Raw genomic sequence first — 13,966 nt, forward strand, 5'->3', positions numbered from 1 at the left:
AAAAGCAGAGACCTCCGCAATGTTTTGTGGAAATAATATGTTATTTTATTCCTGATAACAAACCCACACAAATGCCATACCGTTCACAATAGCTATTATAAGTAATCGCTATGGGACATTGTCTTCCCCTTTAAGACCTTTGAATGGACAGTTACAGTTATGATGTACCCCAGGGTTGAAATGTCTCCTATTGAATATTACCAATCTTAACAAAGATACTTGACTACCCCACTGAATCAACTGATTCTAACCCAGATATTTGTATCCCACACTATCGCTGTAAAATTAAATGTAAAACAATTACTTTCAGCGTTACCTGACACACTGGCATAGTAGGCCCACTGTGCCACGTTCGTCAAAACGAGGAGACCAAGGCGCAGCGAGATAAGAATACATTATTCTTTATTTACACAAAGAACACTAAACAAACTAACAAAACAAGACAACGATAAACAGCTGCCTCTGATTGGGAACCAATCTAGGCAACCATAGACATATAAACCCCTAGACATACAAAACCCCCTAGACATCACAAAAATTACACAAACCACCCTCGTCACACCCTGACCCAACCAAAATAATAAAGAAAACAAAGATAACTAAGGTGAGGGCGTGACAGTATCTCCCCCCCAAAGGTGCGGACTCCCGGCCGCAAACCTAAACCTATATGGGAGGGTCTGGGTGGGCATCTAACCTCGTGGCGGCTCTGGTTCTGGACACCGCCCCCCTTCTTTACACTGAGTCCTGTAGGGCCCGGGCTGGGGCCCGTCGCCGGAGGTCCCGGACTGGGGCCCGTCGCCGGAGGTACCGGACTGGGGCCCGTCGCCGGAGGTACCGGACTGTGGCCCGTCGCCGGAGGTACCGGACTGTGGCCCGTCGCCGGAGGTACCGGACTGGGTACTGTCGCCGGACGCTCTGGACTGGGTACTGTCGCCAGACGCTCTGGACTGGGTACTGTCGCCAGACGCTCTGGACTGGGTACTGTCGCCAGACGCTCTGGACTGGGTACTGTCGCCAGACGCTCTGGACTGGGTACTGTCGCCAGACGCTCTGGACTGGGTACTGTCGCCAGACGCTCTGGACTGGGTACTGTCGCCAGACGCTCTGGACTGGGTACTGTCGCCAGACGCTCTGGACTGGGTACTGTCGCCAGACGCTCTGGACTGGGTACTGTCGCCAGACGCTCTGGACTGGGTACTGTCGCCAGACGCTCTGGACTGGGTACTGTCGCCAGACGCTCTGGACTGGGTACTGTCGCCAGACGCTCTGGACTGGGTACTGTCGCCAGACGCTCTGGACTGGGTACTGTCGCCAGACGCTCTGGACTGGGTACTGTCGCCAGACGCTCTGGACTGGGTACTGTCGCCAGACGCTCTGGACTGGGTACTGTCGCCAGACGCTCTGGACTGGGTACTGTCGCCAGACGCTCTGGACTGGGTACTGTCGCCAGACGCTCTGGACTGGGTACTGTCGCCAGACGCTCTGGACTGGGTACTGTCGCCAGACGCTCTGGACTGGGTACTGTCGGTACACGCTCTGGACTGGGTACTGTCTCAGACGCTTTGGACTGGGTACACGCTCTGGACTGGGTACACGCTCTGGACTGGGTACACGCTCTGGACTGGGTACACGCTCTGGACTGGGTACACGCTCTGGACTGGGTACACGCTCTGGACTGGGTACACGCTCTGGACTGGGTACACGCTCTGGACTGGGTACACGCTCTGGACTGGGTACACGCTCTGGACTGGGTACTGTCGCCGGTCGCTCTGGACTGGGTACTGTCGCCGGTCGCTCTGGACTGGGTACTGTCGCCGGTCGCTCTGGACTGGGTACTGTCACCGGACGCTCTGGACTGCTGAGGTGCACTGTAGGCCTGGTGCATGGTGCCGGCACTGGTGGTACCGGGCTGGGGACACACACCTCAGGACACGCACCTCGTAATATCGCCGTTCCGCTTTCGCTGCCTCTAACCCCTCCTTAGGACAGCGATACTCCCCCGGCTGTGTCCAGGGTCCTGCTCCATCCAATATCTCCTCCCAGGTCCATCTCCTCATTAAGCGCTGTTCCTCCTTTTCACGCTGCTTGGTCCTGGTTTGGTGGGTTATTTTGTCACGTTCGTCATAACGAGAAGACCAGGGCGCAGCGTGATATGAATACATTCTTCTTTATTTACACGACAAACACTAAACAAACTAACAAAACGAACGTGACGCTATAAGACACGAGTGCTGACAGGCAACTACACATAGACAATAACCCACGAAATACCCAAGGAATATGGCTACCTAAATATGGTCCCCAATCAGAGTCAACGATAAACAGCTGCCTCTGATTGGGAACCAATCTAGGAAACCATAGTCATATAAACACCTAGATATACAACAAGCCCTAGACAATACAAAAACTACACAAACCACCCTCGTCACACCCTGACCTAACCAAAATAATAAAGAAAACAAAGATAACTAAGGTCAGGGCGTGACACACTGTTTCTGTTCCAAGTTCACCTCAGAGCTTCTTGGCACATTCTGAGCAGAAGATATCCCTTGAGTTGGCCACAATGCACTTGTTAGCCACGCTCAGGGAACACTTCTTGCAGTTGAAGTAGTACTCATGCCAGGAGCTGCCCTCGTAATTCACCACATTGGTGGCTTTGACGAAACCTGAAGGACAGAGAATAAACAACAAACAATTACAAATGTGTACAATCGTTCAATAGTGGAATGTGTGTGTGTGTGCGTGTGTGTTTGTTTTGACCTGTAATGGGGTTCTGGCAGCCGCTGCCTTTCTTGGCTACAGTAGTCTTGTAGCAGTCCACACAGAAAGCCTTCTCCTCATGGGAGGTAAAGCGGGTCCCAGCCAGTGGCTTTTGACAGGAGCAGCAGACAAAACATTCCGAGTGCCCCCTATCTAGGCCCCCTGTGGTGAGGGCCTAGATAGGGGGCAGGAGAGAGTCAAGTCAAATTTAGAGGGGAATCCTCATTAGGGCAGTGTGTTTTGCGCAACCATTTGATATGCCTGGATTTGAACTTTTATTTACACTAAACAAAAATATAAACGCAACGTGTAAAGTGTTGGTCCCATGTTTCATGAACTGAAATAAAAACTCCCAGAAATGTTTTCTCCAGCATCTTCACAAGGTCCTTTGCTCTTTGTTCTTTGATTGATTTGCACTTTTCGCACCAAAGTACGTTCATCTCTTGGAGACAAAACCCATCTCCTTCCTGAGCGGTATGACGACTGCGTGGTCCCATGGTGTTTATACTTCTGTACTATTGTTTGTACAGATTAATGTGGTACCTTCAGGCGTTTGGAAATTGCTCCCAAGGATGGGAAATTGCTCCCTACAATTTTTTTTCTTTTGATTTTCTATGATGTCAAGCAGAGGCACTGAGTCTGAAGGTAGGCCTTGAAATACATCCACAGATGCAACTCCAATTGACTCAATGATGTCAATTAGCCTATCAGAAGCTTCTAAAGCCATGACATCATTTTCTGGGATTTCCAAGCTGTTTAAAGGCACAGTCGACTTAGTATATGTAAACGTCTGACCCACTGGAATTGTGATACAGTGAGTTATAAGTGAAATAATCTGTCTGCAAACAATTGTTGGAAAAATTACTTGTGTCATGCACAAAGTAGATGTCCTAACTGACTTGCCAAAACTATAGTTTGTTAACAAGAAAGTTGTGAAGTGGTTGAAAAATGAGTTTTAATGACTCCAACCTATGTTTATGTAAACTTCCGACTCCAACTGTAATTGCAAAAGGGTTTTCTAATGATCAATTAGCCTTTTAAAATTATAAACTTGGACACAACGTGCCATTGAAACACAGGAGTGATGGTTGCTGATAGTGGGCCTCTGAACGCCTATGTAGATATTCAATAAAAAAATCAGCCATTTCCAGCTACAATAGTCCTTTTGTCACGACTTCCGCCGAAGTTGGCTCCCCTGCCTGTTCGGGCGGTGCTCGGTGGTCGTCGTCACCGTCCTACTACCCGCCACCGATCCCTTTTTCGTTTGTCTGTTTGTTTTTTCTTATTAGTTTCACCTGTGTTCTGTTGTACGGCATAATGAGCTTCCCTATTTTAAGTACGTGTACTCGCCCTTGTTTTGTGCGGGATTGTCTTTATGTTACGTGTGTGCGGTTTAGGTAGAGGTGGGTATATTTTCGGAACTTGGCACCTTGTGTTTTTGAGTAGTCACTTTGTTGTGCGCGCCCTGTGTTGTTGGGCTTATCATTTTTGTGTGCCGTATTAAAGAGCACTTTTCACAACTGGAACTCTCTGCGCCTGATTCCTTCACCCACCTAGTCCCTCGTGACACCTTTACAACATTAACGTCTACAATGTATTTCTGATCAATTTGATGTTATTTTAAGGGGGGGAAAATTGCTTATCTTTAAACAAGGACCCCAAACTTTTGAACGGTAGTGTACATAAAATTACATTTGTGTTTGTAGATTAATGTACTTCTGCCAGATTACTTTTATGACGTTTCTGCGCTGAAGACCATTGCGCTACGTTTTTGCCCATTGAATAATATTCAAAAAGTCTAAAAAAGTTCAAAAACTACAAGGCTACTTTCTGAGAAACAACGCATCACTTGCATACCGTAAACAGGATGTTATTTATAGGGCAGAACAACTGATTTCTAACCAACCACTTTGGTCCAATTGGCTTATTTAAAATGGACATCCATCAATTATATCAAAGGATTTTGATCCTGTTGAAAAAAGTCTAACCTTTACGTAACCTGATTATTGCTGACACAGATCCTGGCAAACTTCTTCTCATGGCAAAGGTTACAGTTGATGTCCGTGCCTTTGGTCAGGAAGCTTTGAGAGCGGATGTTGTTGTTTTTACAGTGGAAACAGGTGAAGCAGTCCTCGTGCCACACGTCGCCTTTATATTCCACATTCTCAGAGCCTTTAGTAAAAGAAAAATATTCACATTAGTCTCAATGAAGGTTTAAAGGGGCAATCTGCTATTAGTACGTCCATTTTGGGACTTTTAAATTGATTATGTATATCCATTGATTCTTGAAGTTTAAATTGATTATGTATATCCATTGATTCTTGAAGAATAGAACTTATAAATGCCTCATGCCTCAGTCATTCCCCTTAAGAACCCAAAATATAAGCTTGTTTTACTCAATTGGTTGTAAACATAATTGTAATCAAACACTGTATACCCTCAAAACATCAATTTTATGGATGGTCAATCCATCCATCCTAAGTTATGTCTAATTTTAAAGTGGTTACATTTCTCCAGCTCTATCCATCAGCTATTTACCAACACAGTGGCAGAGTGCCTCTTTGTTATTGTTTGAACAGTAGATTGCCCCTTTAATGGAACTTAACTGTAATTTATTAAGAAAGTGTTTACTAATTACATCTAAGTTCACATAATGGAGAGTGTCTATAAAATGAAGCGTACAGTGGGTATAAATATCATGTTAACTCATATCAGTGACAGTGAGTCTTAGCCCATAGTGCCCCCTACCGGCTAGAATGGATTTGTAGCAGATGTGACAACGAGGGGCATCCTCTCGGGAGCTACACTTCCCACATATGATGCCGTCCTCCTTAGCACTGAAAGACTCCTTGGCTAGCAACTTGTAGCACTTGTAGCAGCGAAAGCAGTCTGTGTGCCAATAGGGGCCCTTATGTTGCAGCTCCTAAAGGAAGGAAGGAAGGAAGGAAGGAAGGAAGGAAGGAAGGAGAGTAACAGTTTTCTTCCTCAGATGCTTGGTAGACAGTGTGCACTCATAAACACATCTCGACAGTCAGTCATGAAAACACACACCTTGGAGTCCAATACGTGGCGGTACTCAGTGCAGGTGTTGGCACAGAACCGGTCACAGCATCGGACACAGACAGGCTTCTCCTCCTGTTTAACGTACTTCTTCCCACTTAGGTCTTCCCGGCAGTATTTGCAGTTCATACTGTCAGTCATGACAGCAGCAGCAGGGCAGCAAACACCTGAAAAACGCACAGGTGTGCATATATATATATATATTGAGCTGCTGCTCTGTTTATAACAAGTGGTATTTTTCAGGAACCATTGTCTGAATATAATGGTGTAGGTCTAAACTTTATGTCCTGCAGAGTACAACAATACAATTGAAAGCTATTGGAAGTGGTGGTGTACTGTATGTGTTTAGAGAACACTTGCATTACTTCTCATTGCCACAGAGGGGCAGTGTAATTCTAGGCTGCATCACATCCGGCTGTGATTGGGTGTCCCATATGGCAGCGCACAATTGGCCGAGTGTCACCCGGGTTTTACCGGTGAAGGCCGTCATTATAAATAAGAATTTGTTCTTAACTGATTTGCCTAGTTAAATAAAGGTTAAATCATATTTACAAAATCAATTTCTAGCCAAAGCCACATACACTATATCCAGAGTTTGGCCATGTTTTAGAACAGCTGCCATGTTAGCGCCTTTATTCTAAAAACATTTTGGTGATGTAACAATACTAGAGCGCTTCCGACAGTTCACTATGAAACGACCCACTGTAAACACGCAAAACAGAGCAGCGAATTTAACAGACGTTTTTATTGATTAGCATTCAGGATAATGTGTATCCAAGTCGGTACTGTGTTGCTTTTCACTGGACATCTTCATAGGTTTTGAAAACTATTAGAAATAAACAGCACAATGGGGAAGTGTCATCGATCACTTAGCAACGGCTATGGAGGAGAAAGTGACGCTCTCAGAACGTTCAGATAGAAACCGAATTGACCCAACTCTCTATATATATACACTGTGTACAAAACAATAGGAACACTGTCCTAATATTGAGTTGCACCCCATTTGCCCTCAGAACAGCCTCAATTGGTCAGGCATGGACTCTACAAAGTGTCGAATTTCTGTTCCACAGGGATGCTGACCCATGTTGACGCCAATGCTTTCCACAGTTGTGTCAAATTGGCTGGATGTCCTTTGGGTGGTGGACCATTCTTGATACACAGGGGAAACTGTTGAGCCTAAAAACCCAGCAGAGTTGCAGTTCTTGCAATTCTTGACACACTCAAGCCGGTGCCCCTGGCACCTGCTACCATACCCGTTCAAAGGCACTTAAATATTTTGTCTTGCCCATTCCCCCTCTGAATGGCACACATACACAATCCGTCTCAATTGTCTCAAGGCTTAAAAATCCTCCTTTAACCTGTCTCCTCCCCTTCATCTACACTGATTTGAAGTGGATTTAACAAGTGAAATCAATAAGGGATCATAGCTTTCACCTGGGTTCACCTGGTCAGTGTATGTCATGGAAAGAGCGGGTGTTCCTAATGTTTTGTATACTCAATGTATATGACTCGGGTTCTAGCTAGTTCTAGTCCTGTAGCTCTAACGATATGAGGGGATGAAAAGGAACTGTGATCAAAGAGAGACTGAACACTATTCAATCACAATCTGTGTCTGGGCATAAACAGGTTAAGAACACATTGTGAGTTACCAGGGAAAACATGCTGTAGTATTTACTGAGGTGTTGATAAAATGCTATTTGTTCCATAGCTTTTAACTTTCCTGTTGTGTTCATTTCATGTTAATTCCTTCTGTGTTCCCGGTCCAAAATGACCGCCCCATTATAGCTGATTATAAATCCATAATAATACATGTATTATCACCTAATGTTGTGTAAGATCTTTTTATCAACTTAAATTATTGTGAAAATTACAAGTTTTGAACTTCTATTTGCTATTTGTGGCCTGTAGGCCTCATTGACCTAAGCTCATACAACTCGTTTTTGAGTTTTAAAAAAAGCATAATGTATGGATTATGTTGACTATGACAAATACTCAGATGAAACATATTGTGCTATTTATCACAGACTACTTTGTGTCAAAGTTTAACAAGGACTCTCTCCTCCTCACCAGTGTCATGATCAAAGATATGATCAAGAGCCTCACATACAGTATATTGTTTGGTCATAGTGCTGCCACAGAATTTATTGTGAGCAAGGCCTCAAAAAAGCTTTATATACCAGAGCTGCGATTATTTGTGAGAATGCCAACAGGTGTGGTTCCCGTGGGGGAAAGATTCTATTGGGGAAAGGTTCCTGTGGGGGTTGCCATGGAAGCCAAGAAGGGGAGTGAGGTGTGTGTGTGCTCAAACACACATGCATGTGGGGGTCTGGGAGAGGAAGTGTGTCCATCTGATGAATGGGCATGTGCCTGAACTCAATTTTATACACTAATCGTAGTCTCACCCATTCATTTCTAATGACCGGCCTTTTTTGACCGGGAACACCACAAGTGCACAAAAGTTAAATAAAACACCCTAAATTTTATAAAAATCATCTAAATGTATTTTGTGTGTTCAGATGCCCTGTGTGGACAAAGTCATGGAACCTTATGACAATCAGATTAAATGAACTACATTTTCCAGAGAGAAACTTGTAAATCTGTCCAATTCGACCGAAACACAGCAGGAGGGTTAACAAGGAAGAACATTGGACTGGTATGGAGCACGGTTGCTTAGATGTGTAATCACAGCCAAACAAAAGGTGTACTGGGCATGTTCCTCCATTCATGGAGCTTATATGAGCTGATATGACAGGCAGTGGTGTTGTAAAATGTAGAATAGTTTGTGACTGAGGGTTGAGAGGACATAAAAAAGTCTGTAGTCAATCCCCATGCTCCCCGACACCATAGTTCAGGTATGGGGTGGTACGCACAATGCCGTTAAAAATGTGATTCACATTTTAAAAATATGTTTACAAGTATATGTAAAAATATAGATAAAAAAAAAAAATTATCTTCACATTTTCAAACATTCCATTTATATTTTCTAACAGGGCTATACATTTGGGTGAGGTTTTTTTCTCGCCTGAGTAGCCTCGTTTCACTGCCAAAAATCAAATTAAACCATCTAGTGTTCAGCGAAATAACAACACAATGTCAAATACAGGTAGCCTAGTCAAATAATTAACATTCAATCACATTAACAGTTACTCTCACGAGGGAATTTCACTAGTGGTTTGTATGTAGTCAAACGTAGCTGCTGCTCATGTTGTTATCTGTACTGATGGCGCAAAAGCCATGACAGGGAGACATAGTGGAGTGGTAACGAGCGTGCAAGCAGTTGCTTCCGATGCCACTTGGGTACACTGCAGCATCAACTGAGAGGCTCTTGCTGCCAAGGGAATGCCTGGCAGTTTGAAAAACATTTTGGACACTACAGTGAAAATGGTTAACTTTGTAAAAGCAAGGCCCCTGAACTCTCGTGTATTTTCTGCATTATGCAATGATATGGGCAGCGATCATGTAACGCGTTTACAACATACATAGGTGCCCTGGTAATCAAGGGGCAAAGTATTGACACATTTTTTTAAATTGAGAGACAAGCTTAAAGTTTTCTTCACTGACCATAATTTTCACTTGTCTGATCGCTTGCATGATGACAAGTTTCTCACACGACCGGCCTATCTGGGTGATGTTTTTTCTCGCCTGAATGATCTGAATCTAGGATTACAGGGACTCTCCGCAACTATATTCAATGTGCGGGACAAAATTGAGGCTAAGATTAAGAAGTTGGAGCTCTTCTCTGTCTGCATTATCAAGGACATCACACAGGTATTTCCATCATTGTATGATTTTTTGTGTGCAAATGAACTCAAACTTACGGAAAATGTCAAATGGGATATAGCGAAGCACCTGAGTGAGTTGGGTGCGCAATTATGCAGAGACTTTCCCAAAACGGATGACACAAACAACTGGATTGGTTATCCCTTTCATGCCCTGCCTCCAGTCCACTTACTGATATCTGAACAAGAGAGCCTCATCGAAATTGCAACAAGCGGTTCTGTGAAAATTTAATTTAGTCAGAAGCCACTGACAGATTTCTGGATTGGGTTGCGCTCAGAGTATCCTGCCTTGGCAAATGGCGCTGTTAAGACACTGATGCCCTTTGCAACCAGGTACCTATGTGAGAGTGGATTGTCGGCCCTCACTAGCATGAAAACTAAATACAGGCACAGACTGTTTGTGGAAAATGATTTAAGACTGAGACTCTCTCCAATACAACCCAACACTGCAGAGTTATGTGCATCCTTTCAAGCACATCCTTCTCATTAACCTGTGTTGAGTTATTCACAATTTTCGATGAACAAATAAGGTTTTATATTTAAGATGGTTAAATAAAGAGCAAAGTTAATGATTATTATTATATTATTATTTGCGCTCTGGTCCTATAAGAGCTCTTTGTCACTTCCCACGGATTGTGACAAAAACTCACACTCATTCTTATGTTTAATAAATGTATCTTATAGTGTGTGTGTGGCAGGCTTACAATGATGGCAAAAAACAACATTTGAGAGTGCGCTGACCCTGGTGCTAGAGGGGTACGCAGCTGGAGGTTGAATGTTTGAAGTGGTACGGGACTATAAAAAGTTTGGGAACCACTGCTGTAGATCACAAATAGATGGAAAATAAATCTTAGATTGTAGGGTTAAGATTAAAGAACATACATCTTAGATTGTAGGGTTAGGATTAAAGAAAAATAAATATTAGATTGTAGAGTTAGGATTAAAGAACAATAAATATTAGATTGTAGAGTTAGGATTAAAGAACATAAATATTAGATTGTAGGGTTAGGATTAAATAACATAAATATTAGATTGTAGAGTTAGGATTAAATAACATAAATATTAGATTGTAGAGTTAGGATTAAATAACATAAATATTAGATTGTAGAGTTAGGATTAAAGAACATACATATTAGATTGTAGAGTTAGGATTAAAGAACATAAAAATTAGATTGTAGGGTTAGGATTAAATAACATAAATATTAGATTGTAGTTAGGATTAAATAACATGAATATTAGATTGTAGGGTTAGGATTAAAGAACATACAAATTAGATTATAGGGTTAGGATTAAATAACATAAAAATTAGATTGTAGGGTTAGGATTAAATAACATAAATATTAGATTGTAGAGTTAGGATTAAAGAACATGAATATTAGATTGTAGGGTTAGGATTAAATAACATAAATATTAGATTGTAGGGTTAGGATTAAAGAACATGAATATTAGATTGTAGAGTTAGGATTAAATAACATAAATATTAGATTGTAGGGTTAGGATTAAATAACATAAATATTAGATTGTAGAGTTAGGATTAAATAACATAAATATTAGATTGTAGGGTTAGGATTAAATAACATAAATATTAGATTGTAGGGTTAGGATTAAATAACATAAATATTAGATTGTAGAGTTAGGATTAAATAACATAAATATTAGATTGTAGGGTTAGGATTAAATATAAATAAATATTAGATTGTAGGGTTAGGATTAAAGAAAAATAAATAAAACCCATATGACAACCCAAACAACCGAGACTGATTGTAGCCGACATAAATACATCCCTTAATACATCCAGCTGTTCTTATGCATGTACTTGGAGTGAGGGTGTGGGAACAGTCTGTGTTTGTGCAGTGGGGTGTATTCGTGAAGGAATGCCTGTTATAAGTGTGGCGAGATCTGGACTGTTGCCAGCTCTTTGACAGACCCAGTGAGCGGACTGTTTCCTCCCTTTGGACCTCCTCTGTGAAGTGGAAGAGGTACTGAGGATCCACTAGACACCAGCTAGACTATTACCCATTACAATGTGTATGGTTATTCCATTGTTGCTATGAGAAAAATATTTCAATATGACAAAATCCATATACTGTATACAAACACTTACAATAGGAGGACCCTTGGTGTCTGAAAAATGTACATTATTTCCAAGAGCTTGTTGTTGTAAGTGCAGTATAAAGCCATCAGAACCAAGGAATTGTCTGCCACTGCCTCAGACAAAAATAGCATGGCTCTTTTCACTGTACTGGCGCGCGCGCACACACACACACACACACACACACACACACACACACACACACACACACACACACACACACACACACACACACACACACACACACACACACACACACACACACACACACACACACTTTACTACTTCCTGAATGCACAAACCAAATTGGAGATCATTCATGTTACATGTTCTTTCTACCTTTGTTTCCCAACATCTCCTTATCTCCTGTAGCAACCTGTGAAAGACTCAAACATTATGCACATGAGCAAACAAAACATTAGGGGCCGGGACCACAGAACGTTTCCAAAATCTCATTTATCTCATCCAGAGTTTATTATATATAAGGCCACACCCCCTCTGTCTTTTCTATTCACTTCATTTGTGTTTTTCTTCTAATCTACCATCGCAACTCTCTCTCGCACGATCTCTCTCTCTCTCACTCGCTCTCTCTCTCTCGCACGCTCTCTCTCACACACTTTCTCTCTCTCGATCTCTCTCACACGCTTTCTCTCTCTCGATCTCTCTCTCTCTTACCCTCTGTTAGCCGCATTTTCCCTTCCTCATATGTTGCTTTCATTTCCTAAAAGGGTAACTGGTATCTATGCTAAGCCACAACCAGAGAGAACATTGAAATTACTTGTATTTCATTGTTTTATCTCTGAGGTTTGGCCCTCAGAGGTAAGTTGAGCTACTCACCGAACAATGGTCACCATTCATAGGACAGCCATCCTGCTCTGGGCTCAATGCTATTCTCTTAACCATGACTCTGGCGATATCAGAGGAAAACAAACCTTGTTATCTGAATGTATCTGATCTCCGTGAAAAGAAGAAGGGTTATTGGGAAATAGAGTGGCACAGTCTTGTATCTCTGCCAGCATCTGCAGCCCAGTCGGGTGGTAGTGGAGGGCTACAGCCAAGGTAAACAGAGCTGGAGCAGTCGTTATCTTTCTGGCCATGAAAAGGGGCTTGGTGCTTTACCTCACCCTAACTTTTTCAGCAGGGGAACCACATTTTTCTTTATCGCAAAAGTCTAATGAAAAAAAACAAATAACATTAAATTCATGGCATTTGGATTGTTCTTATTAAGAGAACCAATACATATATTTACTTAACATAGTTGTATTTTTTAAATGATCTTTCTCAAAAACGTCTGTATTTTGTCCCATACAATAATCAGTCATTTATTTTTTTATCTATCAGCAGCTGACTGACACAAACCAATATGGGCCTTTTAAAACGGGCTCTGTATGGCATCTGTGTCATAAGTTATGGTAACTTTCACAGTAACTTGTAAAAAGGTTGAAAGTACCCAAGAGGCCAAAACAGGCAATATGTCTTAGTGAGACTCAATTTATTAACTTTTTGATACTTCAGCCAACGCCCCAGCCAACTCAACACATTATTGCATATAGGCTTACACTATTTAAGTCTATAATTGTTTCAAATTAAATATAATTAGGTGTTTACAAAAAGATGACATCTATTAAAGTAGGCATAGGCCTTTTCTGAACACTGGTTTTAAGTGAACTGAAGTCGCCAGAGTACAGTAGATAGGCTATGGAATCCTGCACCCAATTCATGGGCAAACTGGAAACTATTAATAATAGGCTTGTTAAAATGGGGGGGTATGTAGCCTGGTGCTGATTCTAAAATAAAAACAGACATGAAATGCAGAAGTCGAAGGTGCAAATCAGCAACAGCCTGATATCAGTCAATTTTGCCATGTAAGGTTGAAGTGGGAAGTTTACATACACCTAGGTTGGAGTCATTAAAACTCATTTTTCAACCACTCCACAAATTTCTTGTTAATTAACAAACTATAGTTTTGGATAGTCGGTTAGGACATCTACTATATCAATCCCAGAACAACAGCAAAGGACCTTGTGAAGATGCTGGAGGAAACAGGTATAAAAGTATCTATATCCACAGTAAAACAAGTTCTATATCGACATAACCTGAAAGGCTGCTCAGCATGGAAGAAGCCACTGCTCCAAAACCGCCATAAAAAAGCTACGGTTGGCAACTGCACATAGGGACAAAGATCATACTTTTTGGAGAAATGTCCTCTGGTCTGATTAAAACAAAAATAGAACTGTTTGGCCATAAAGGGGGAGAGTTGCAAGCTAAAGAACAC

The 13,966-nt window shown here is 42.1% G+C and overlaps 1 protein-coding gene across 1 annotated transcript; it reads right to left on the reverse strand.

The window, feature by feature from the left end:
- Window positions 1–2,438: 2,438 nt before the first annotated feature.
- Window positions 2,439–5,961, reverse strand: LOC110509380 (four and a half LIM domains protein 1-like). The gene is made up of 5 exons (XM_036968117.2): window positions 5,812–5,961; window positions 5,509–5,683; window positions 4,760–4,932; window positions 2,761–2,935; window positions 2,439–2,666 (listed from the first exon to the last, which is right to left on the reverse strand). Exons 1-5 carry the CDS (start codon window positions 5,959–5,961, stop codon window positions 2,512–2,514), a joined length of 828 nt encoding a protein of 275 aa, XP_036824012.1. The 3' UTR covers window positions 2,439–2,511.
- Window positions 5,962–13,966: the final 8,005 nt, after the last annotated feature.

This window comes from Oncorhynchus mykiss, chromosome 29 (genome assembly GCF_057628025.1).
Source record: "Oncorhynchus mykiss isolate SJ-2025 chromosome 29, ASM5762802v1, whole genome shotgun sequence".
Classification (NCBI taxonomy): domain Eukaryota; kingdom Metazoa; phylum Chordata; class Actinopteri; order Salmoniformes; family Salmonidae; genus Oncorhynchus; species Oncorhynchus mykiss.